Here is a 26,639-nt window from a genome sequence, read left to right as displayed (position 1 = left end):
TATTTTTTATTAATTTCAGATAGAACAGACACAAAACAACAAAAATTGTAAAGTGCTCTTAAAATGCAATCCCCATACAGACTGTAGTCCCGATTCGCCCCAGTTAACCTGATATTGCCATATAATTTCCTCCAATTTTACTACAGTCGAGGTCGAGATCGATTATCCGAAGGCCTAGGAAAAATTTCACTTCGGTTAACCCTCTACTGCCCAAATCTTTTTTTCGATAATTTTTATTTTTCCCGTGTTGAGGAGGTCATTTTGAGCAACTTTTTTTCTACGAAAACTTCACTTCTCTTGTTTTATGTTATTCTTGTTTTATTTTTAGTATTTTAATTTTCATTAATCTTGTTTAGTTTATGTTTGTTTTTGGTAGTATTTGGCCTTTTGTAACACCTCCTATCATTAGATTTTGCCTATCTAATTTTTTCATGTTTTTACAGTCACTTTTTTCAATTTTTTACTTGTTTTTCACATTTTCTGCTATAGAATGGCACCATTATCATTTATATTGTAAACAAATGCGTAGAGGCATAGTCTGGGACACTACTTATTTTTACTTAAAATATAGCAAATGCTAGTAAAAACACAGCCAAAGTCGACCCCTAAAAAAATGACATTTTTAAAAACATTGTCAAAGTCACATAAAACAAGTAAAACTTCCAACCCTAAAATTTTCTAAAATTTTAAGAGTTCCTCTTTCCAATGCATTTTAAAGATCAAAAATTGGTTGAAAAATGGATTTTTGGCGATTTTTCAGATCGAAGCCCGTCTAAAGGCGGGGTTAGGTGGTAGAGGGTTAACCGAATCTTCGGATGAAGTACGGTACGGAGATCGGAAGGAACGCGGTCAAGAAAAGTTTGGCATTCTTTTCGTGTCTAAAAGTCTAAAATTGTCAAATTCCTCAGTTGCTGTTAGATTTTTTTTACTACAAAATTTTTAAATGCTGTTATCCTTCATTTAAAAAAAGACATTGTTGAAGTCATATTTTAGGTTAGATGCTCCAATTTAGAGAATTTAAAGATTGAAAATTTTAACGAGATTTTAAAATTTGTAATTCTAGAAATTGTATATTTTAATTATTAAAGTTTTGAATTAAAAAAATATGTAACTTCTTTGTTTTTTTCATCTATATAGTTGGTCAATATTTGAATTCTTGTGGCGAGTTTTAAATGTTTGATTTACTAAATTTTGTTTTTTTTTTAATTATCTAATTATTTAATAGTTTAATATCTTTGATTTTTGATGTTATATCTAAAATCTACAATTTTAAAAATTTAGTTTTTTTTTAAGTTTTTATATTTCGAATTTTAAATTTTTTAATTCGTAAAATAATTCCAAATTGAAAAATGTTTGATCACTGAAATTTTTGATGCTTTGAATTTATTATTTATTCAATTTTTAATTTTTTAAATGCGTATTTTTATTTTAAAATTTATAAATCCGTGATTTATTGATTTTTAAATTTCTCAATCTTAATCATTAGTTTTTTAAACAACAGTTTTTTATTCAACTTTGACGAGATTTTTAATTTTTTAACTTAAGAAATTTGATTTTTTTTTTGAAAATTTTGAAAATTCTGCCAGAAAAAAACCGTAAGATCTAGTTCCTCGTTGGAAACACACGGAAAGCAACATAAAGTATTTTCATTATTTAACGGAATCGTCACTATTTGAAAGTACGATATTATCTTTTTTTTCCTGTTTTATAGCATGAGGATTACAAATAAAAAACATAAACTGCTTACTTACTGCCATTAGGGACATATAGGGCGAAAAGGGGAGACAATTAGGCGTAGAAACACAGAAATCGATCGATAAATTTCAATCACGTTTTCTCAGTACTTTTTGAACATGGGACCTTGTAATTTATTAATGTTGTACAATAAATGTTACAAGAACTTTTTAAGACGACTAGCGCAGCAATTATAAAATTTCTGGTTTAAATAAAAAGAAATAATCAAATTTAAGATGACGCCCTCCCGGTTATTTGTATTCTTCATTAATACTGGTTTGCCAGTTGTTCAAGTACAAACATTTGGTACCACTGATACACTCGGCACTGCACCCTCATCGCTCCTTTCTCAGCTTCAGACTAGACACCTCGATCGCCTCCAGCCAGTGGCCAATTTCCTCCGGTCGTTCCGGCTTCACGCGACACTCGTCAAACTGTTCAATCAGCTCGCCCATGTTAAAGCGTCCGGGTGCCACCTGCCGCGAAATGGCCACCGCCCGCACGAACCCATCCGTCAGCGTGACGAACCGGTGCTCGAGGTACAAACTGCGCTCGTCCCACCAAACGAGCCGCGTTTCGACGCGAAACGGCCGAAACAGTCCGATCATGCGCCGGTATCGGATCGACGTTGCGCCCTGCACCGAGGAAGCTCCCCGCGAGCGCAGCTTGGACCAGAAGTTCGTTCGGCCGAACCAGTGGTACCGGGCAAAGTCGAGCTCGCGCAGGAACCGCACGTTGTTCATGTGATCGAGGAAGATGTCGATGTCCTGCGTGGTGCAGACGCCGTACGACGTGACCGTGTCCGTTAGCTTCTTTTTGTGGAACAGGTTGGAGATGTTCAGCGAGAGCTGGGTACAGATGAAGCGGACGTAGTAGTTGACGTCGAACGCTAGCAGGACAAGGACGGCGATGATCCAGTACATGATGACGGACTTGAGGGTGGGAAACGTATCAGTCTCGAGGGTGCACTTGAAACGGCTCGTACGGCAAAGTGCAAATCACTTACCTAATAACGCTCTGTTTACCTCTTCAAGTACAACTGTTGTGATTGTCACGAACCGTGCAGCAGAGTGTTGTTCGCTGCTAGAGCTACAAATCGATACTGTGTACTAGCTGTTTTACTCAGTACACAGAAGGTTGTGTTTGTCTCTTCTTAGTAATTAGAGGTGTATACTATGTTGCATGACATCTTGTGTGCAATATTGTACAGCTTTTGTAAACTGAATCGTTAACAGTGCTGCGTTTCCCAAACACGGACGTCGAAGTTGAGGTACCAAATCAGTGTAAGAGAAAAATTGATGGTGAAGTGATGGTAAGTAAAAGTGAGATCTGTCAATTATGTCACCCTGTCAATTTAATAGATTCAGAGTTGTTACGGAAAAGTCGAAAAAAAAATCTGCGCCAGATCCGCGCCGACCCCAAAACCCAATCCGCGCCATATAAAAAAATTGCAACAAGCATAGAAGAGAGTAACATAATGAATGACATTTTAAACGAAAAAAGAAAAAAAAAACAGAAAGCATTTGGATCAGTACCGTTGATCACTTGTGGATTCATATCCAACCTGCACCAAGTGGAACATTTTTTGTCATTTCTGAAACAATACTAGACCGATTCTTCGGCTCCTTTTCAAAAAAAATCCTAGTTTTTTCAGCGTTTTGGCGGTAGTGGCAAAATAAAATAAGAAACCCCCCAATGTTATTACATATTTGAAAAGATAATTAATTTTCCTACAAAGAAATATCATGCAGAATGAACCATATAGTACCTGTGCTTCCCCTGAAATAAAAATGTAGCGTGACGGGACAACATCGTAAAACTGGACTTTTAAAAGGCACACTACAAAAATCGCTACAGTTTTGCCAGTTTGATTTTTAAAAACTTTTGCTCTTCTACACATTATCACAAATTAAAAAACGAATCTTTTGCTTCTTGAACTGAAAGAATTGGATGAAATTTGAGTTTTTGCCAGCCATTTCTTTTCGTGACGGGACAACGAAAGGAGCAGATTTATGAAAAAACTCCTCTCCCGTACAATGGCTTGCAGACCACTTTTGGTCAATGTTCTTGGCTTTTACGGTAAGAAAACGCATTTAAAGCACATTGCAATTATTGAATCATAATAAAAATGATTTTTTTGCAATTCCGTCGTGAAACTACTTACTTTTCCTGTCATTCTTGAACTACGAAATAGCCTACTTTTCTGAACTAAAAATAACAGAATCGAACAGCAACACTTTTCAAAATAAATGCTGAAAAGTTCTACTTTTTAGCACTCAAATAGGTGCTGAAAAGTTGAACTTTTCAGCACTTGTTTCGAAAAGTAAAATTTTTCAACATTTTATTGATTTAAACGATTTATTGACAAAATACATGAAAATTTTACATAAAATTTCACTCAGTGTGTGTTTCTTGGAATTGCAAAAAATGTTGTATGGAACTCGTTGCAAAACTTGATTTTTTCAGCACTCTTCGTATTTATCCAACTCGGTGAACCTCGTTGAATAAATGTACGACTCGTGCTGAAAAAATCCTTTTTTTGCAACTTGTTGCATAAACTACTATTTTCATATTAAAAATCGTATTGAAAATTGCAAAATGTGACATCTTGGTGTAGCTTCGCTAAAAATCGGTCATTAGCATTTTTTGTAACACTTTAAGAGCGAGTCCACGAACAGGGCATACCCCTTTGTATGGGACGTCGTTTGGACCTCACCAATCTGCCTGAAATTTTCAGGGGTTGTTTGTACATATAAAACTAGCATCTGGCCAAAATATGAGCACTGTAGGTCAACGGGAAGTGGGGCAAATCGGGACACAAAGTTTAAAGGTTCAAAAACGTTCAAAAATTGTAAAAAGGCTGTAACTTGGGCAAAATTCAATTTAATTTCAAAATCTGAAAGGGCTTAAAAAATGCAACAAAATGCAGGGTAGAGCATCCCAATTGGTTGAATCTAAAGGGAGTTATTGGCATTTTAGTGAAAAAAATAGCACTATTTTCAAACTCAAATAAAAAAGTGTTCCATCCAGATATCAACTCGGTTCGACCTGCAGCTTGTAGGGGACATCTGGGACTACCATCTTAGACAGAGAACGCTTTGGGTAAGGCAGTTTAACACATCAAATAGATACTTTTACTTTTAGTGAATTTTTTGGCTGTAAATTTTTGCTCGGGGGACCCCTTAGATCCCATTTTCTGATAATAATTTTATCATATTCGAATGAAAGTTAAAAAAAATTGAGATGCTTCTTTTTTTCTGGTGTCATCTAGTATTCTTAGAAACGAACTTGAATTTCAATAAATGTGAATCGAAGATTTTTTTAACTTTCAGATGCGTTTTGAATTTTGAAATTAAATTGAATTTTGCCCAAGTTACAGCTTTTTTACGATTTTTGAACCTTTAAACATTGTGTCCCGATTTGCCCCACTTCCCGTTGACCTAGAGTGCTCATATTTTGGACAGATGCTAGTTTTATATGTACAAACAACCCCTGAAAATTTCAGGCAGATTAGTGAGGTAGATGCGAGATGGGTATGCTTTGCTCGTGGACTCGCTCTTAAATATCGTTGCTTAAAAAACAAATTCAGGAAAAAAAATTAAATTCAAAAATTAAAAAAAAATAAGACCATAAAATAAATCACCGAATTATAAAATATAGGGATTTTTTACTTGATAATTCTCGCCAAAATTTTACTCAGGAAAATCGAAACACGAAATTTCTTTTATTTTCTTCTCTAAATTTCTCTAAACTAAAATATGACTTCGAAAATGATCCGAACTAAGAAAATGGCAAGAAAAAAAAAATTAATAATAATTTAATATTTTTTTAATTTAAAAATATAAATATTAAATAGTTTATTAACTCAATAATTTCATAATTTAATAATTTAATTACTTAATAATTAACACTTGTAGCACCAACGGGGTCAAAACATACGCGAAGCACCAAGGGGGTCAAAAAAGTTGGAAATGCAACTTCAAGAGGCTGTATCTCGGCGAAAACTCAACCGATTTGGATTATTCTTGTTGCATTTGATCCGGATGTCAAGAATCACCTACAACAAGGTAGATCCAAAACAGATGCGTCTACCTTAAGTTATAATAAAAAAGGCATTTACAACTTTTTTCCAAGGGTTGTATGAGCGGGTGAAAACGTATTTCCAACTTTTTAGACCCCGTTGGGGCTACAAGTGTTAAGTAATTTAATTACTAAATAATTAAATAATTAAATTATTCAATAATTAAATTATTTAATAATTCAATAATTCATTAATTTAACAATTTCAAAATTTAAAAATATAAAAATTAAATAATGAATTAATTTAATAATTGAATAATCACATCATTAAATAATTTAACGATTTAATTATTGAATAATTTAATAATTTAATAATCTAATAATTTAATAATTTAATAATTTTATAATTCAATAATTCAATAATTGAATAATTTAATAAATTAATAATTGAATAATTGAATAATTAAATAATTTAATAATTTGATAACTTAAGAACTATCTTATAAAAAAAAACCATTGTAATAAGTTTGTAATTTTTCAACTTAATGATTCGTACTTTTTTACGTTTTTTGAGTCTGTAAGTTTTGGTAATTTCAAATTATGAATTCTATTTTTTTATTATTTGAATATGTAAATTCTGAAATTCCAAATTGTTGAATTCCAGATTTCTTATTTTTTTAATTTTAACATTACATTTCGCTTTTAGATTTTGCAGATTGCTAAGTGGATTTCGTCATGTTGTGATAGTTGGGAGTAGAATTAAATCTACCTGAATTAGAGTGGCAACATATTTTTTAATTTTTCCAATAAACCAAACATTTTTAAATTAAATGTAAAAACTTAGAAAATCTAAAAAGTTTCACAACTTCAGTTTTTTTTTAAATTCTGTAATTTTTCGAATTTTGTTATTTTGATTTTAATAAAATTGTTATTAATATGAATTTTTAAGCAGATGTTTTAAAAATAATGAGTTGTAATGTTATGATAATAGAAATTGATGTTTTTCACTCAACGAAAAAGATTGAATTTATTTAATTTCTTATAATATTTTCCTTTTGTTTATCAAAATTGCTATCCGCGCCTGAGCAAAATTAGCCAGCAAATCCGCGCCAGATCCGCGCCGTCCGTAACAACCCTGTAGAATAGACCGCGATTCGAGGACTAGGGATGAGGATTGACAACCTACAGTTGTGTGATAGAAATCAATAGCCAAAAATTTTCCATCAGTAATAGAAAACTTAAATAATTTATTATTAGTTACTAGATGTTGCCTTTTTTTTGCTGTTCATCTTAATAATTCCTGCGTTAGCTTATGCCAAAATCTATCTCGCTCGCATGCGTTTCAACTTTGTCGTAGAAAAGTTAAGTAGTGTTATGCAAGCTCGTGCACTCGTTCAAACCCTTCTTCTTTCATTGTATATTTAGTTATTTTAACGTTAAACGGCTAAGGAGTGTCAGAGAGAACGAACGTACAACGGGGTCTACCAGAGTGTGTGTGTGTGTGTGAATAAATTCGTTAAGAAACGGATGTAACACGCTAGAGAGTTCGATATTATAGTTTTTCGCTTGTTCTAAAAGGTGTCTTTTTTTGTTTGTAAAATTTCCCTACTGTAGAGCTCGCAAATACTGTGTCAGGTTTGTTACATTTTTGTATCGACGTGTTTACTACAATTTAGAAAAGAACATTTGATTTTAGCGGACAAAGAGTTTAAGCCACAAACCGGTTCTCTAGTGCGAAAGAGGAGGGATGGTCACGAGGAGAGGTAGCAAAGGATATGTTGGCTACATTCGAGTTGGGACGACACACTAAAGTACACTTATACAATTTATTCTAGTGCCTTGTTAGATTACAAAAATGGGGCGGTTGAAAAAACATAGCGATTAAAATTAAACAAAACTCACAAGAAAAGGGTTAGCCGGCATTGGGAGAAAAAGTTGAGTATGCTGCTGAGTCGTGCGTGAAATTATGCGCTCGTAGAGCGTGTTTTTTAGCGATTTGAATCGATTGTTTTCAAAATTAGAGATCCTTAAAAACTACACTAACACTACACGGTCGCGATCCAAAATCGTCCCTTCCACTTGTTTCTAGTTGCTACCAGAGCAGTTTGATTTCTTCGTGCATGCTTCTACTCGCAATTTCTCTCTCTCTCTCTCTAATCGTCAAAGTCGATATCGGAATCGTCCGAGTCGTAACCGCCGCGGATGGTCTTTTTCGCCGCGTACGTCGACTTCTTCTTCTTCTTGTCATCGGGGGGCGTCAGCAGGTCACCCTAAAAAAAAGCAGAGTTGAATTAAATTGGAAAGACCGCGGCTTTCCCTTCTCCCCCTTACATTGTACTCGATCGCGCCGGACTGCGCGATCCGCCACTCGAGCATCTCCGTGCTAAAGTCGTCGCAGTTGCCCAGATCGGTGAAGCCCACAATGTAGTCCTTGGTTTTGCTGTCCTTGATGAGCGCTATGCTGGGGATCACCTTGATGCGCAGCCGCTGCGTCAGAAAGGGACACTTTTCCGCGTTCACCTTGCAGAACTTGGCCTCGAGGTGGCGCCCGGCCAGGATCTTCAGGTGCATGTCCACGATCCGGCAGCGGGGCGTCGAGTCGCGGTAGAAGTGGCACACGATGTTGGCGGACTTCTTGCTCACCTCGAAGAACTCCTTCTCGTCCGCGAGCTCCTGGTACTCGCCGTGACCCTGGCAAAACCAACAACCGTTTAGTGTGAACTTCCTTTCAAAAAAACCCCTTTTCCCCCAGATCTTACATTGTTCTTCCACTCTTGCCGTTGGGCCGACTGCTTTTTGAGCTCGGCGATGCGCTGCTCGCGCAGCTTCTCCAGGTCTTCGCCACCGAGGCTGTCCAGCCGGGCCAACTCGCCATCCAGTTGCTTCTCAAGCTGCACGGCGGCCGAAATGAGTGAGTTCTGCAGCACTTGCTCCATGGTGGTGGTGGTGGTAGTGTTTTACAAACTGTGTGCGTGGAGTATAGTTCGGTTAATTAGCATTTACTTTGGGGTCCCCAGAAACACTTGCACTTTGAGTTTTGCAAACATTTTTTTTAACAAGATCCAATGGTTTTTCTCCAATGTTTGTATGCAGAATTAGGGCGACTTGTCACACTTGAATACAACCCATAAATTGCATGCCGTTTGTACAAGGAACAAACAGCAGATGAAGTGTGCGTATTGATATGGTAAGCACAAAGCCAACTAACGAACGTTATCTTTGGATTTTTTTTTATAAAAAGAAGCTAGACAAGCAGGAAATGACTGGGGTGCCATTCGCAAAAAAACTTGGTACCGTGTCCAGATTTAATGATAAATAATAATTAACCGTGTTCTGTAAAAACCGATCGATTATTTTCAATTTAAACTAAATCCGAGTCTTAAAGCTACTCTCTATTCTAAAGTTGATGCTTTTAAGAAGTTTACACGAGTGAGTAAGTATTTAAAACATAGAAGGCAATCAAGAAAATTGCGTCAGGATTCAAACGCTATCAAAATGTGTGCACCATTTGTTTAAAAAATCGGTAATTTTCAGTCAAACTGACAGCAACGGTCCAATTATTGGAATAACCTTGAATGACAGTCTATCCAACTGGCTCTAGGGTTCAAGTTGTCTGTGTGAATAGAATAATGGGCTATCTACAATCACTTTGTTTAGATCATCTAAGTAAAGTAGAATAAATAAGCTACTTAGGAAAGTACGCAACAAACGGCCGTCATCTACAATCGACTTATAAAACTTGCTGGGCTGATATATGTGGCTATGCAGTAACTGTTGTTTGTTTACCTTTGATATGGAAACGTCAACTTACTGTAGATTTTGAAATATTCCAAACCATAAGAGTCAAGTTTCTAATTTGACTACATTTCCATTGAGAAGATCAGATTCATTTCCATTGATTCAAATTCCTATGATAAGTGCAATGTTTTAATTAAAGTGGTTGTATAAGCCCATAAGCTTCTTGTTTACATCTAAGGCAGGGGTGCCCAACCTTTCAACCCTGCGGGCCGGATCTGATTTTTCTAAAGCAGTGGCGGGCCGGAAGTAATGTTTGTTAATTTTTTTCTGATAAAATTAATTTCTTAGGTCCATTTTACTGCCGTTCTACGCATAATTGTCCCATGTCATTTTTTGACGATTCTGACTTTTTATCATTTTTAAGTTCAGTTTTACGTATACTTTAAGAAACACACATAAAATCTGGTACTTTGTTCGGAAACTCATCAAAAACAACACCAAGTCTGTTTGTCCCATCGTTGAACTTCTACGCATAATTGTCCCGTCAAGTATTTTCTATCAGGAAATCATGAGTTTTACGTAGCATTTTATCTTGTTTACCTGTTTACCTGCAAGAGGATTACAAATAAGGGTAATATAATGTTAACCGGGGTGATTAGGGACATATAGGGCGAAAGAGACCCACGGGACAATTATGCGTAGAAACACAGAAATCGATCGAAAAATTTCAATCGCGTTTTTCTCAGTTGTCCTTTTTTGAACATGGGACAATTATGCGTAGAACGGCAGTTTAGTAAACAAAGTATTTAACTAGTGTTGGAAATATGATTTAAATATTTTGCTTAAAAAAAGAAATACAAAGATTACTTACAAAAATGTGTTTATCTGATTTATTTTTTTGTATTACTTAAAATTAAAATTATATTGTAATTATTTTTGTCAACTGCAATTAAATACTCTGATACATTATAACTTTTTAAAAACATTCGAATTTGAATGTTTTTTTTCAAATTTCTTACAAATTAATTTGCTCAACAGATAAAAATATAAAAATCAATGATTCATGATAAATTGATTTGATCAAAATTTGAACTCAAATCTATTTTACAAAAAAAAAAAAAACACTTTTGGCGTTGTTATGCACCTCCTCACTTTTATAAAACATTTGAAAAAAAATTCTAAACACACCAAACTTGAACATTGTAAAAAGGTATATTTTGAATAGTTTTCAATTAAATTTTTATAAATTTCTAAATACGAAGAATAAGTATTTAGAAATTTATGAAAATAAATATCTTTTTGCTCCCAAATTTCTTTACTTATTTAAATTGCTTTGAAAAAAATTGCAGCAATCTTTATTTTAAGTATAATTAATTTCCTTTTTTTAAGTTTGAATGAATGAATGAAACTTTGTTCAGTAAAATACATCATTTTTAGGCTACTCACTTATTTATTTGAAAATCAATTTTAATCAAGTTGCTCAAAATAGAAAAAAGTCAATTGGAAGTAACAAAGTAAAACTGATTAAATTTAATATTTAGTGTCTTTTCCAACATTAATAGACAATAATACAAGTTTTTCATATAATTCACTTTCAATGATAAGATTTACATTCAAACATAATGTTTTTTTTTTTTTTTGAAAATGAAACAAAAACATTTCAATAATATACTGAAGCATAATCAAAATAATACGTTGACTTCGAAATATGTAATTGCTAAAGCAAAAAAAAACTTAATGTTCCTAATAAAAGATTTGATCTCAAGCCTATATTTTAAATTTTGATACTCAACTAATTTATCCAATTTTTCATGAACAGCCTCAAGGGCCAATCAAAGAACTATTTTGAAAAGCCGTCGCGGGCCGGATGAAATGGCTACACGGGTCGGATCCGGCCCGCGGGCCGGACGTTGGGCAGGCCTGAGTTACGGCCCTACAGAATTGTCTTTTTTAATCACTCTATGCCGTTCGACCAATTCTCATCACTTTTGCCGTTTCCTGCTATTAAATCAACATTTTCAGATGTATCAACAATGGAGAGTTACTTGCTCACTTTAATTTGAGCTATTTATCACTTTGGAACAGTCAGAAACACATTATGAAAGCTGTAATTTATGATCAAAGTGCTGATAGGCCAACAATAGAAAAAGGCTGAAAAAGGGTATAGTTCCCTATTTAAATAAAATCAATGTTCTAAAATATTTCCTAGCAAAATGTGCGCTTTCTTAACACGGACGTGAACTTCAAGAACTTAATTACATAAAATTAGTCACAGAGAAGGCGCTTCCCTAACACGGACATAAACTTCCTGTACCGTCATCAGGGGTTGACATTGGGTCTGGGGGTAAGATTTGGTCACACAAAAACGCTGGAATTTGTATGACCCAATCTCACCCCCCAGACCCATTGTCACTCCTGATGACGGTAGCCGTGATGTTGAGAAGTGCGAGACTGTCATGCACACGAACAAAGTGCGTCATTTTCAATTTGATTTGCCGCAGACCTCTTGCTTCGAACATAGACCGGGTGGGGTGAAGAGCGCAACAAGCAAGTTTTCCTCAAGCACTGAACTAGACGGTAGTCAAAGTTCTGTTCTAGCTCAAACATGAGAACATTTCCGGTTAACCATTTGTCATCTGTCGTGGTTCCATGATGAAGGAACCGGTAGGAAATAGTCTGATTGGGAGAATTGAGGGCAAGAAACCAAAATCAAAAAAAAAAAAGACCGAAAAGCACATGACTCATGTTTCGGCAAATTTCGCACCAAAAATCACTGATTTCAACCCAATTCCATCGGAAGGCTTCTCCCCACGCCCTAAATAACCGCTGAACACTCGGAAGTACGTACCAATTTGCTGATCCGAGTGAATTTGAGCACTTTTCCCGGCTCCCGTTAGAAAAATGTTGCCGAAATCCGAGAAAACTCTTACCCTCTTTTTTTCTCTTCTGCACACACAATGACAGAAGCCAGTCCACAGTCCCAAGTCAAGGCTCACTGATGCAAAACATTCGCGTGTGGGCGATTCTGGGCGGGGGGAGGGAGAGCGCACGATTTGTGAACGAAAGAGACAATCTTTTGAGACCAAGCTGTCAAAGTGACACAGCGGTGCAGAGAAAAGAACATCGCAACAGAGTGGAAGCGCGGGTTTTGGGCACTCAGCGGGAGCTCATTTTTGAGCTGAGAGCGCTGAGAGGTACACATACACGCTAAAATGGAATAAATACTTTTTTTTTTGGTTTTTTCAGTTCAATTCGAATAGGGTCCTTAAATCCTAGGATAGCTATGTAAATTTTTATGTACAACGGTTTTGCAGCGTATATTGTCACTTCTAACTATATACGTGCTGGGTCCTTGTCCATTTGACAAGGGTTCGGAAGTTTTAAATAACGTTTGAATCCGATTGATGCAAACAGAGTCTCGGCCCGAAACTTCAAACACGAACAAAATCCGAAAAAAGCGTACCGAAGATTGGCAATGACGTTTTGGAATTTTGACAGTTTGGAACGCATGAATTACCCCATTATCGGTTTCCCGCATGGGTGATAAAAAAATTGTTGCACATGGTTGGGAATTTTGCAACTTATTTTAATTTATGCCAAGATTTATGCTAAATTTCAAAATTAAAACACGAATCTACAGCAAATCGATGTGAAAACTAAAGATACACTAAAGGCACGAAAATTTGATGTGCAATCTTGATCAGAATCTTGTTAAAAGAGGTTTAAATTGAAAAATAATAATAAAACAAATTCTGGTCAAGAATTTATAGAAATTTTGTCTGTTTTGTGAGACTTAATGTTATTGCACAATGCGGTTATAGAATGTTTTACAAAAAACTAAATTTTTCGGTTCGTCCACAAACAATCCCATGTTTGTAAACAAACGACGCCATTAGGTTTTACGCCGACTCAATTTTTAGGTTAGAAATTTGACAGCTTGGCTGTTTACATTTTTGGCACGTGTGTCTCAGCGAAAATGTGTGTGCGTGTGCGCTCGTGACGTCACGCTGTAAAACCTAATATTGCCAATGTTGTTCGGTAGCTCATACCAGGCCGTCACCGGGGCCCCTGGATGCAAACGTTCTTCAGGGCGGTTCGATGCGGTCGTCGATTTTGTTCGGGGAAATTCGTCGACAATCGACAAAGACCATGTAAACAGTGCACACGAGCTGTCAAATGCCGTCACGGCGTAAAACCTAATAAAGTTTGCTGGTAGCAGGCGTGCAACGTATACGTACATGCAATAGAGGAGAAAAGCAACTCGCGACAAAATTTTGAGGCTAGGAATTTTGACAGGTATGATTTTCATAAAGTATTCGCCTCCTTTTCTCTCCCACAGAAAACCTGGGAACGAGGTAGCTGTCAAACTAGGCCAAAATGTTAAAGTCACTCACAAAATGAACTTTGAGTGATTTGAGTTCATTTCTGACGTCACGATTTTCTCCTCTATACATACATTATTCCACCGAGTAATAGTCTACGTGCGCATGTATTGCGTGTACGTACACGAAAAAGATTGAGGTTAAATTTTGTCCGGACAGCAAAATCAAATGGTGCGCTAGTGTGCGTACGCGAAACGTCATAAAGCTCTATAGAGTTATCTAAGCCCGAGCTCACGCACACTAGCACACCATTTGTTTTGCTGGACGGTACAAAATTTAACCTCAATCTTTTTCGTGTACGTACACGCAATACATGCGCACGTAGATAACTCTATTAACAGTGAGAGTGTCTGCGTGCAACATGGGCTTGGCCGAATAGTTCAATTCCCATCTGCCCCAACCTTCCATCGGATGGGGAAGTAAAACGTCGGTCCCGGCCTAGGATGTTGTAAGGCCGTTAAGTCATAAGTACAAACAACACACCAAACCAAGCCTGCTCCGGTGGAATCGCTGGCGGCGGTTGGACTCGCAATTCGAAGGTCGTCAGGTCGAACCCTGGGGTGGAAGGTTCCTTGGAGTAAAAATAGGTTTGAGTGCTCTCCCCATTCAAGCCTTTGGGACTCCTAGGTTCGAGCAGAAACTTGCAATAGAGACCACAAAGGCCCGGGGGTCGTGAAAGTGGATGGTTTGATGGTTGGTCTCTAGAATTGCAAGCAGTAATCTAACCTTCAGACATGCAAATTGTTTCTTTGTAACGGGATTTACGAAAAATAAAACTACACAAATAGTTTAAAAACTAAGTTTATTTGATATATTTTTTTGTTTTTTGACATTTTACACTTTTTTTTTGGGTTTACTACAAAGTTTTTCTCTTGTTCTATACTTTAATGTCTGTGTTTTGTTTTCACCGAACTCAATCAATTTTATTTTAAAATGATTATGATTGTGATAATTCTACAACTACACCGAACTCTTCATTCTTAATATGTTGTTTGTTTGCAATCAATTTTCATAGATCGATCCGTTTCCAATATTGTTTATGGTTTATGTGGGTGTGTTCTTTTACTAAAACTAAGATACGTTTGCATTTATTTGCCACAGCTAGCCTATATCTGCAAGATGGGTCACAATAGTTGCTCAGGGAAGATCTACTTTCGCATTTGAGCAAGGATCTTTTTTTTCTTCTTTTTATTGCAATTGATTTACCTCATTTTTAATTGTTTTCCGATGATGCTTCTTAACCCAAAAGGTACTAACAACAAATCTCATATAAATTTAACCGTTACAAACTAAAATCGTAGATTTATAAGAGAGCGATTCTCTACGAAAACCGGGATTTTATTTTTCTTGGTTGCAACATTGTGGAGCCACTGACAAACCAAGTTAATGCAAAAAAGTGGTTTTGATAGCGATGGCCCACAAAGGTTTAGCCAGATCAAGAAACATAAAAATTAAATTTAATTTAAATCGACCGATTTCGGAGAGAATTGCTAAAGAGTAGTTATCTGGAGATTTGGATGAATGGTGAAAAAGATTTCAAAGCGACACGGTTTTGCCGGATATTTAAAAAAACATATTTTAGCTTTATTTGTAATCGGTCGAAGAACGCGCGCTCGGTTCTTCTTCTTCACGCCACCCCGCTTTTTTTTAAGGTGTGCTGGACTTACAAAACATTTAAAAGAAGTGTTTTTTAAGGTGTGCCCTCACGCATTCGGGGGTTGCGGAAAAATGCAACACTTGCATCGAAATAAACGGGGGGTGGGGGCAAATTAAAAGAAGAGAGAGAGAGAGTAAAATTACAATACAAAGGGGTCACTTTACATGATGACACAACGCCGCTGCTTGTCGGTGACGTCTTTGACCTCGACCGAGTCCTCTTTGGCCTCTTCGGCGGTGGAGGCATCTTCGCTGGCGGGGACATCGGTTTGGCCGTCCTTGATCGTGGTGCTGGATTCTTCCGGTTTCTGCTCGGTCTTGTCGGCGGTTTCCGCTGCCGGTTCGACTTCCATTTTGTTGTCAGCGGCGGCGCCACCGGAGATGTTGGCCGTGGTTGTGGTGGCTTCGGCCGTGACGACCTTGCCGACGAGGTCTTCCTCGGTTTCGAAGCTGCGTTTGGCGACGGGCGTGCTGGCGTGAAGCCGGACCCGGGAGAAGCGGTTCTTCAGCATGGTGACTGGGCTGGCGACGATTCCGAGGAAGCCGCTGAAGTCGAGCCGGGTGCGTTTGGGGCTGTCGGTGTGTTCCTTAACGTCCAGCGCGTCGGAGGTCGATTCCGGGGTCATGGCCTTGCGCTTGCGGGACGAGCCGGCGGGGGTGCGCAGACTGTCGTTGTGGATTTCCGAACCGACGGTGACGTTCAGGCTGGACGAGGAGTCGTTCAGATCGGCGGTCGGCTTGCGGTACGAGAACTGGATATCGGTCAGGGGACGCGTCGAGCGACGGCCGGAAATGGCGCGCAGCGGTCGGTTGAAGTCAACCGCCGGGGAAGATTCGTTCGACTCAGCGTGCTGTCCCTCGCTGACGGTGCTCAGGTTGACCACGGTGCTAGCGTTGGCCACGGCCACTGCTTCCTGGGCCACTCGGAAGGGACTGATTCGAGCCCGGGTTGGTGGGCCTCCCTTCAGCAGCTTGGACTTTCCACCGGTGCGTGGCGGCATTGGCGAATCCTCGTACTCGGACGGTTCCACAACCAGCGACTCCATCTCGTCTCCTTCGGCGGTGAACCCTTTGAGGGTCTTCTCTCCGACCAACGAGTTGTCCACCTTCTTTTTTGCAGGTTCCGCTGCCACAGCAGCTTCCTTAACCTCCTTTGCAGCAGAAGCAGCAGGCTTCTTCGGCGAAACCGTCTCCGGTGTCTTGACCTGCTCCACCGGAATGCTCTTCTGCGGAGTCGCTCTCGGGCTAGCCTTCGGACTGGACTTGGTCTCCTTGCGCGGAGATTCCTTCGCCGCCTCCTCGTGCTTGCCGTTTGTGTCCTTGCCATTGGTGACTTCCTTCTTTTCAGCGGTGGCCTTCGCTGGCGACGCCACCTTCTCGTCGCCTACCAGATCGACGATGGCCACGATGGGTGCTGACTGCGGCATCGCCGGAGTGACCGTCACGGTTGGTTGAGCCGGGGCCGGGCTGGCTTTGCCCGAAGAAGCCGCCGGGCTGGACTTGCCACTGGTGGAACCCTTCAGCGAGAGCTTGTTCCCTGATGACGGTTTGTTGCTGCTGCCGTTGGTGGGCGGAGTTGGGGTGGCGCTGGCCGGAGCCGTCGGTGGGGTGGCCACCAGATTTTGGTACACCTGTGGTGTACGGCGACCGGACGGAGCGGCTGCCGGTTGGCTTGACTGGACCTGCAGTGACATGGCGTGTGCGTGTGTTTTTAGCTGATGGAAGATCTGAAACAGAGAGAAGATGGGAGGTTGTTAGAAGTTGTGATAACATTTTTTTGCAGTCAGTTCAACTAATTTTCGAGGGTCGTACAGCTTGCTCAGAGCGAATTCCAACCTGCGAGAAGCCGGAGATCAAGTGATTATAGGCTCAAGTAGTTTTGCATTCTTACCAAACATTAAACCCTCATTCAAAACAACTTTGTCCGTTCCAACCAAAAAAAAAAAAAAAAACACGTGACACTTTATTGTCTTACGACATAATGCCCCTCCCTCGATTCTTGGGAAACCATAAATCGGTATCTCCAACAACCACCCAAAGAAAGAAACACAATCGAAAGTACGTTCAGGTCGGTTCACGATCAACGCGTGAAACCCGTCAAAATCTCGGACCATTTCAAATTTCCGAATGAAACAAAAACCGCGCGCTTGCCACCAGCAGCAGTTGTTAAGCATTTAGAGACCGGCCGCCAACGCGCGGGTTCATTCTAGCCGGCAAATTTCGTCTAGAAGAGTTGTTTTCATCCACAAACACGCTTGGCCAACAGGTCGGGCGACTAGCCGAAGCGGCATTCTTCCTGTTTCGTACATAAGCGTGTGTTTTGCTGTATACGAGTTGCGTTCGGGCAAGTGTGGGTTGACCGGCGGTACGATGGTTGGTCTGTGAATGTTGCACAACCCATACACGGAGAGAAATTGGCCGACATGTGTGTGCGCGCGCGCTTCTCTTTCGGCGCGTTTATGTGCGCTCTTTGTTGATGATGATTAACGACCCGTATCTGAGAGTGGTGCGCGAGTTCGAGTTCGGTATATACATTGTACATGCAGAAGTGAGAATCATTGAAGGATTGGCAACCCAAAACAAACGTTTCGATGGTCGGTTGGCGAAATGGTGAGCGAATTTCAGGCGTTGCCCTTTCGGTTAAACGATACATCCGAAACGGGTTGGGGAGTCATGTTACAACAGACGAAAGGAAGGGTTATGTATCACCATGTGGAATCCAAGCATCGCTACTAGAAACGTGCGTTTCCCAAACACGGACTTAGCATTCAAAGTACCTCCAAAAATGCGGTAGTATAATATCTCGGAAGTGATCGAGTAACACGTCGGTTTTGAGAAAGTCATCTTCAGTAGACCTGTGTTGCATAAAATGTTCTGATATTTTTTTTGATCATTTACATGAGCCTCTGTAACAGACCAGTTAACATTTTATCAACACTTCAAGTGCAATCTCATCGATTTCGCTGATGATAAACTTATGGTATTTTGATTCAACATTGGATTCAGCAGACCATTGAACTACATTGTCTAAATTCATTTAACCAGCAGTCGTGTGCTGCTTGTTCCTGTAGATTTTGCATGATTCGACCAATGAGCAGGATCTTTCTTCACAACAGATTAAGCCTGGTAGATTAATGATCCAAGTGTTAAGTAGTTCTGGTCGTCTTTTGATCCATCTCACCTTCAATCGTTTATTTGCATATACTGCACGGATAACCTGTAAAAAAAATATTCAAATTAGGTACCAGCAGATAATTAGCTTCGTCTTTTTCGTAACCTTTTGACAATTTACATGAATCAAGACATCTGGGCAACATTTGAAAGGAGCGGTACAACAGCGACCGCTCGTCCCATTTAAACGCGTGTAATGAGAGGCCGTAAGGAAGCCACCTTGGGCCGTTGATTTTCGTGCTGTTTATCAATGACCTGTGTTCCCGTCTCCAGTCATGCAAGCTGCTGTACGCCGATGACCTCAAAATCTTCCGGCGAATTGGCGATTCTGACGACGTCCGTGCTCTCCAGGAAGACATCAACGTGCTGCTTCGCTGGTGCGTTCAGAACGGAATGGAAGTGAACGAGAAAAAGTGCAAGCTGATCTCGTTCTACAGGATTCGGAGCCCAAATCTTGCGGAGTACAACATGGGCCGATCCACACTCGAACGCGTTCACTCCATCGTGGACTTGGGCGTCACGATTGACTGCAAGATGGAATTCAACCAGCACGTCTCCATCTCCGTGGCCAAATCGTACGCTATGCTCGGTTTCCTTCGAAGAAATGCTGCTGGTTTCACCGACGTGAGGGTCCTCAAAACGCTGTACTTCTCGCTAGTTCGCAGTGTGTTGGAGTACGCCGTACCGGTGTGGGCGCCGTATTACGCCGTCCATCAGCAGAAGATCGAGAGTATCCAGCGTCGGTTCGTAAGGTTTGCAGCTCGAGTGTTGCCCTGGAACGACCCTGTGACACTGGCACCCTACACGAACCTGTGCGCTCTGGTCGGCCTGCCAACACTCCAACACAGAAGAGTTCTCCTTCAACGACTGTTTGTGTTTGACGTCTTGCGGAACAACATCGACTGCAGTGACCTACTCGAGGAAGTCCACATCCGAGTTCCCTCAAGAGAACTTCGGAACCATCAGCTTCTCGACATACCAAGACACACGACGAACTACGGACACCACAACCCTCTTGACGCCTGCTGTAGAAAGTTCAATCACTCGACTATTTTGGAAAATTTTGACTTTAATGTGTGTAAATCTGTGTTTAGAAGTAGAATTTTGTTGCTTAGTTAGTAAGAAACCCTGAAGTCTGCAAAGATGATAAATAAATAAATGTAAGAGGATATCGTACCACACCTTTCAAATGTATTCTACCAGTGACCATGAATCGTTCTTCCCAAAAACCTGATTAAGATTCGGACATCAAAAACATTCTGGAACCTCTAATCAGCAATCGCACCCAGGCTGAGCATCTCAGAATCGACAATCACCGCGGCGCAGCGACGAGAAATCACTCTTCCAGTCTCGCGCCACACAACGTCGAGCGGGAAATTGGAACCCCGTTGCAGCGGATTGCATTACATCTCGTGCACTTGACCACAGCTCCACGTTCGTTTGCACTTCTGCGAGATCTTGTTGAGGAAGTGTGCGATGCAACGGCGTTGACATCGAATTCCATCGCCGTTTGTATGCGGTAATTAGGGGAAATTCTCGTATCTTTGGCAGGTTAAGCTCTCGCTCCTAACTCCATCCAATATGCTGATTTTCACTATTTAAACAACTAATTTTGCAAAACTTTTGGTAGAAACTTGCTTGCTCACTTCTTATTGAGCTATTTATCACTCGATTTCAGTTGAAAACGCTTTTATTCAGCTTTAATTGCATGTCAAAGTTCTGACCTGCCAACATTAGAGGCACGCTGGAATTAGATGCTGTTCCCCTATTCAATTTAAGAACCTCGGACACATTTTCGCCACGCGAATGTGTATTGGTGAGCATAAGCCACTCCATCATAGTTATCTCGTGGAATGGTTGAGGTTGGCTCGTTCTTCTCCTTATCGTTTTTACTGCTACTCGTTCATTTTTCTTTTTTTTTGTTGCTTTGTCAGTTTCTTCAAATCAAATTTGCTTCTGATTCCCTACCTACAAACTTAAAGTGTACGGAAGAAGGCGGCTTCGCCGCTCGCGCTTGTCTACTAACGAGCTATAAACAAAATTTGTCCGCACGTTATTTGTTTTATTTACGCCGGCCGACGACTCAGGTGGTGTTTACCACCATTTATCACTTCGCGCTTGGTCAATCGGATAGTACGTACGTACGCACCACCTTTTTTTCGTGGTCTTCAAATATATATCTCGCTCACAAGCTTCTAACAACATGATCGCGTTCCGTCTAAAACTAGGATCTATTTTAAACCATATATCACCGCGTAGGACATCACGGCGAATCGACTAGCGCAAACTAGTGGGTACAGGACCAACACGGCTTAGCACACACTCAGACTAACGCGTGTGTGCGGTGGGTTTAAATTCATTTGAACTTTTCTTCTCTCGCTTATTTGTGTCGCTTTTTTTTTCGCAAATGTGCTCGCCACAATCGGCTTTGACGACCAGCCAAGGGTTTAAAAATAGCGGCCCAGAACCTTGGGAGGCGATCCCAACACTGCGAGGTGCGGTGACCGATGGGCTCCGCAAGAAAAGTGTTCGTGGGAGTCAATTACTGCGGTGCTGTAACAACCAATTGATTGTCTTGGGCTAATCTAGGTGATCTTGTTTAAAAAAATGCCGTCTTAAATACAGCTTACGCATGCAAATCGGAAGAGTCGAATCTTTTTTTTCTGGTTGTTTATTTTGTAATGCTGTACCACCACCAAGCTTCGTCGACCGCGTCGTGGTCACATCGAGTTTGTTGGGAAAGCAAATATTTACTTTGCCCGAGTGTTTGCTTTTGGAAACGAATTGTAAGATAGACAGATATCAAGTGGAGGTAAACGTAAGCTAATTAACGCGGGGCCATCGTTCATCTAAGCTGGCTTCGTTGATCAAATCGAGTGGATAAGCGGTTGGGTTTGGAAACTTATGGGACAGAGAATGCTTGCTTCTAAACAGCTTACAGGAATCGCATCTCTAATACGGACGTAGCATTCAATTACTTTTGTTTGGTGCCAGCCCGGAACGGATATTTCGATATCTGAATTCGTACGTCTGTAGGTACGTATTTCCGAGGTATTCCTGAACTATTTTGAAGGTCTTTGAAATTCATCAATGACCTTAAGATATACTTATCTTCATATGTTCCGCAGTTCTAAATAGAGTTTTTTTTTCGCTTTCACTGATGAACGAATTTCTTCGATTTCACTGATGGTCATGACAATTCATGCTTCAACTTCGAAGATTTTCCTGTGGGTTTTTTCAGAACCATTCTTAATGGTCAATGAGCTTGCATGATATTGCTTTTCACGTCAATTCATTAGTCAACTTTGCCTATTTCTCTGCAGGTTTCTCAGAACTTTAACGACACTTTCCTTCATTTGATCAGCAATCTCCACGAGTTGTCAGGTAAAATCATTGTAGTCTGAAATTAGTCACCTCAACAACAATTAAGGACGCCAAAATCCTTGTTTCTCGACGACTAGACGACACCCGAAACTCGCGCCGACTCTCAGGTAAGTTCTTCAACTTTTGCGCCCTCACATCTGCGACCGGAAATTGGTCGGCCCGCATCGTCTGCCAGCGATCTTCACATCGTTTTGCCTGCGCCGAGGCCATCGCACACAATTTACGCTCGACTGGCGGCGACACTCCCGAATCGGCGCAGAATTTCTGGGACAAAAGGGCGGCGAATCGGGGTCAATGTGACGTAACCGAGTTTGGCGAATCGCTTCATCAATCGACGCAGCGGCAATTGTTTGCGATAGGTTTGATTTTTTTTTATACTGTTCTATTGAGCTGCTATCAACGGGACGAGGAATAGTAGCAACTGGAAGTTTGTCACGAGGCACGTATCGCATGAAAACAGGTTTCTCTGGAATTTTTCATGCGTTTGTCCTCTCCGGTTTCACAGGTAGCTTAACAGCTAATGAGCGTCGTCTTCGCGACTATTAGAGTCGTTTTTCTTGTTTTTTTGTTAGCGGTGCAGAAATCTCTAAACTGGACCTTTCTCTAATGTCGCGGTTCGCGCCAAAAACAGCCAAAACATAACTTTCATCCGAGTGTAATAACTCAGCCCGAATCCGGTTCCATCAGCGGTCACAGGGTGCCTCTCAACTATTTCAGTTTATGCAGCCCAGCGCAGGCAGGCACTCTGCTAGTGTTTCGCGCCCGTTGTTATGTTTGTGTACACATCAGCTTTCTTCTTTCTCTTTAGCGACTCTGTCAGCCGAGGTATAGCCGAGACGGCGTGATTTTGTTGTTTCTCCTTTAAAATGCGGTTTCGCTGACGGTGCAGCAGCAGGTTGTGCGCGCTGGTATGCTGCCAAGTTTGTAGCCTTCGTCACGTTCCCCTCGGTTGTGGTTAACGGATTTTGTAGTAGATCGTCGTCGCTTCTTCCCTCCGCTGGACATTATCATAACTGTCGAGAGGGGTTTGATTATACAATCAGTGCGTGTAGCCGCTATCGCTGGTAGTCGCTTCAAGAGATATCAGCGACAGTCGACGAGGTGTGCGTTCTGAGACGCTCAAGATTTGGGTTCTATAAATAGTCGTCTCGCAGGCAGGGTGATGATGAGTTGAGATTTGGTCAGTTAGTAGCTACCACTATGCTCGCATCCTCTCCAAGCGTATCGTAAAGTTAGGAGGCGCAAGTCCCAGCGGTAGTACACATAGAGATATTTATTTTCTGTTTCGATTCCCGCCGGTAGAGTGGAGCGTCGACGAGGGAAAGGTGGTTGAACTTTCCGTGTGGCTCGCGGCGGCGCGAAATGAATGTATGATTTTTTTTTCGCTGTATGCTTGCTGCTGCTGGTGGGAGATGGTGATGGATTTCACGCGTAGATTTTGGTGAAGGAAATGAGTGCGGGGGTGCATGTTGAAAGAAGATGCTGAGCACGTGACTTTGGGCTTATTGAAAGTTTGTTTTCAAAGACTGGATTACAATACGTAACTAGTTGAATATTTATACCTTAGAAACATGTAGTGTAAAGTTTTTTGTTCTGTCAAGGTACTATTGCGCACACGAGTATACTCTTTTCTAAGCTTGGTACAGCCACAAATGTTCACAGTTTGGTTGAGACTGCAGGTTTGCACACTTTGCGACTTGCTTCTGTTGCTGGGCGTAGCGATTTGGAACCAAATTTTCTATCCCATCGGGGTTTGAGTGTATAAGGATTTCTAGTCAGAAATTTACCAACACATTCAAAGTATGTTTACGTTACAGCTGGGGATTTGTTTGCATCAGATTTGCTATCTCTCTCTAGCAAAAGTTTTTAGTCAGTCGACTTCTAGCTGTTTTTTTTAACAGACCGTCTGATATGTCAGCCAACACATTTCGCAGAACTATGACAGCTCGAGCTGGATCTTTGTTTGCATCAGGACACCGTGACGAAGAGTTCTTCATTTTTGGGTTAAATTATATTTTTTTCAATAGTCCAAAGTTTTTTTTATGCTTCATTAAAATCAATTATGATTTGAGCAAAGATTATAAATTATTCCACTGTAACCTTTAGGAGACCAAACAAACTTTAAATTTGTAGGGCGTTTCTAATCTCGGGAATTCCGTTTGAACACATTTTTTAGGTGCAATGTTTGATTAGATTTGTGTCTGCAATTTTGAAGTTTGAACAACGGATCATTGTTTTATTTGAAATGGTCCTATAAGCTATTGTATTTCATATGTTTATAGGACCTAATAAAAAAATGTATAAATATGTTTACAGAACCTAATCAAAAAAGTCACTTGACTGACATTAATTTCGTAGTAACAGTTCAATAGGGCGAATCTGCGATAGTAAACAAATAATCTATCCCCCTCTTACTTGAGGTGAACCGTGACTTGAGCAAAAGAGATTAGCCCTATTGAACTGTAACTACGGAACTAAGTTGTTCGTCGCCTTTCCGGTTATGTCTGCGACACAACCGCTACAGTTTCGTTTTGCCTTTCTTCACAACAGTAGTAAATTCGTCATTGGCATTTTTTAACAGAAAATCCTCTCTTCGGCCCACCTTGCACGCTATCGGCACAGGTTTCCCTGGCAACGGTGAAAACTGTTATTATTTTCCTTTTCCAGCGTCACTTTCTAGCTCTCGTCAAGCGTGCTGTGCCACTCCAATCAGCCGGCACAACTTCCGGTTTGATTCTAGCCGTGTTACAACCGGTCCGGTAATTAAGGCAAACCTCGCCTCGCTCCAACGCAAATCATCTCGTCTAGAAGCCAAATGGGACACAAAGAGCCACATGAAAATGATGAGTTTTTTCTTCATACTCTCTCTGTTTTCCTCTGTTCCTCCTCCACATAAAATTGCGCCCCTCTCTTTCATCCTTTTTCGCGTCCGCCACTGCGCCCGGCTCTCTTCGCAAAGAAGTCCTCGGCGAATGAGTTCCCTGTGTGCGGACGCCATTTTCGAACCCGCGGAAGAATCTCAACGATCCCTGCCCCGGAATCTTTGTCCGGAGCGCCGGCCGGGACAACACGAATCCTTTTCGAGCCCTTGAATCTGCCGAATCCATTGACAATTTGTTCAAATTTCTTTGCTTCTTTTAGAACAGAGAAGGGCTAAAAATAAATTACGCGCGGTAGAAGAGTTTTCCTTTACCTCGATTTATGCTGCGACCTTTTCAGGTTGAAAATTCTCTTCCAAGCAAGCTATCCGGCTTTTCTGCTGCAGGTAATCCTTTTTGTTTACGGCAAATCCGACAAACGATTTGCACGGCGATACTTTCCCACAACAATCACACTTTTTCGAGACAATTTTCACGAACCACCAGAATCGAAACGCAACGAACTTTTGCTTCTTTCTTCCCTCTTGCTTTGGCAACACACACGGGGACAGCCAGAAATTCAAAAAAATAACGCGCACGAGGATAACAACTTCACGACCAAACGGACCGACGCTCACAACACAACTGACGAAATTTGTTGGCCCTTCCTTTTTGAGGCGAGCACAAGGAGGAACTCACGCCGCGCGACGAGAGTGAGTGGAGAGGAAACAGACGAGGAGGTCGAACAAAAGAGTGCGATAAAGTGACAGCCGGGGTTTAGGTGCGAAAACATCGACAGCCGGGCTTTACACACCCTTACCAAAAATCATGATTTTTTGAGTTCCAAATCCCACTTTTCATACGATTTTTTGAGTTCAGGTACTACAACCATAAAAATGGTTATATGGGTTGAACTGAAAAATTCGTATGAAAAGTGGGATTTGGAACTCAAAAAATCATGATTTTTGGTAAGGGTGTACACGCTCAGAGAAAGCAAAACAAGATTTGGGTTAGATCTCGATTCGCCACTGCCCGGTCGAAATATAATCTTTTTTGAATTTGGTTGTCTGGCACAGAAGAGTACGTTTTTCGTGCAGTTCAGACACACTTGGCACACTTGTTTTAGCCTGGTTCTGCGTAACCTCAGACGAATCTGGTGAAAATCGGGCTGAATATCAGATATACCGTAGAACCAGCTATGCTAGAATATTTCGTGATTTTGCCTTGGTCTCGTCTCGAGTATTTCAAAAATGCAACCATTGTTTTGTAAATCTGGTGCCAACAATCTTTTAGTGTCAATGTGCTTAGAAAAAAAGAATTATTGTTAAGCTTAATTTAATAAGCAATCTCAACGTCGAGGTTAACCCTCTAATGCCCATGGGTGCTCCAGAGCACCACTATTTTTTCACTTCAAATTGCAGTTTGATTAGATTAGATCTAATTGCAGTTTCTCAAAACTAATGAATGAAATGATCTCATTCTTCCTGCACAGTGTTATTTAAGATGTTTACTACAGTTTATCTAGGAAACAGTTTGGCCAATGTTTGACTGATCTAAACGCGCTGGACACCAAACGCCCTTTACGTTTAGCAAAACTGGCAGTGTTGCAAGCACAAAACATACGTTGCCAGTATTTATTTTGCATCGGCCAGTCTGTTTCCCCTAGACAGTCTGTAGTTTACTGCCTCCAATTCAA

General features: G+C 40.4%; 4 protein-coding genes across 6 annotated transcripts; 1 reads left to right on the top strand and 3 right to left on the bottom strand.

The window, feature by feature from the left end:
- Window positions 1-1,959: 1,959 nt before the first annotated feature.
- LOC6045591 (protein THEM6) lies at window positions 1,960-2,894 on the bottom strand. Its single transcript, XM_001862897.2, has 2 exons — window positions 2,741-2,894; window positions 1,960-2,666 (listed from the first exon to the last, which is right to left on the bottom strand). The coding sequence occupies exon 2, from the start codon at window positions 2,655-2,657 to the stop codon at window positions 2,070-2,072; it is 588 nt and encodes a 195-aa protein (XP_001862932.2). The 5' UTR covers window positions 2,658-2,666; window positions 2,741-2,894; the 3' UTR covers window positions 1,960-2,069.
- Window positions 2,895-7,026: 4,132 nt separating this feature from the next.
- LOC6045590 (thioredoxin domain-containing protein 9) lies at window positions 7,027-12,499 on the bottom strand. Of its 2 annotated transcripts, none has more exons than XM_001862896.2 (4): window positions 12,341-12,499; window positions 8,514-8,718; window positions 8,086-8,445; window positions 7,027-8,024 (listed from the first exon to the last, which is right to left on the bottom strand). In XM_001862896.2, the coding sequence occupies exons 2-4, from the start codon at window positions 8,688-8,690 to the stop codon at window positions 7,908-7,910; spliced, it is 654 nt and encodes a 217-aa protein (XP_001862931.1). In that variant the 5' UTR covers window positions 8,691-8,718; window positions 12,341-12,499; the 3' UTR covers window positions 7,027-7,907. The 2 variants fall into 2 exon arrangements, with proteins under 2 accessions (XP_001862931.1, XP_038104342.1); XM_038248414.1 differs by having other exon boundaries at window positions 12,423-12,497.
- Window positions 12,500-14,714: 2,215 nt separating this feature from the next.
- LOC6045611 (proteoglycan 4) lies at window positions 14,715-25,604 on the bottom strand. Of its 2 annotated transcripts, XM_038260166.1 has the most exons (3): window positions 25,279-25,604; window positions 18,712-18,747; window positions 14,715-17,257 (listed from the first exon to the last, which is right to left on the bottom strand). In XM_038260166.1, the coding sequence occupies exon 3, from the start codon at window positions 17,222-17,224 to the stop codon at window positions 15,692-15,694; it is 1,533 nt and encodes a 510-aa protein (XP_038116094.1). In that variant the 5' UTR covers window positions 17,225-17,257; window positions 18,712-18,747; window positions 25,279-25,604; the 3' UTR covers window positions 14,715-15,691. The 2 variants fall into 2 exon arrangements, with proteins under 2 accessions (XP_038116094.1, XP_001862930.2); XM_001862895.2 differs by lacking the exon at window positions 18,712-18,747.
- Window positions 18,010-25,242, top strand: LOC119765837. The gene is made up of 3 exons (XM_038250087.1): window positions 18,010-18,078; window positions 18,975-19,444; window positions 25,227-25,242. The coding sequence occupies exons 1-3, from the start codon at window positions 18,010-18,012 to the stop codon at window positions 25,240-25,242; spliced, it is 555 nt and encodes a 184-aa protein (XP_038106015.1).
- Window positions 25,605-26,639: the final 1,035 nt, after the last annotated feature.

The sequence above is a fragment of the Culex quinquefasciatus genome, chromosome 1, assembly GCF_015732765.1.
Source record: "Culex quinquefasciatus strain JHB chromosome 1, VPISU_Cqui_1.0_pri_paternal, whole genome shotgun sequence".
NCBI classification, from domain to species: Eukaryota; Metazoa; Arthropoda; class Insecta; order Diptera; family Culicidae; genus Culex; species Culex quinquefasciatus.
Note: the sequence above shows the minus strand (reverse complement) of the source record. Positions and strands in the feature narration are given on the sequence as shown.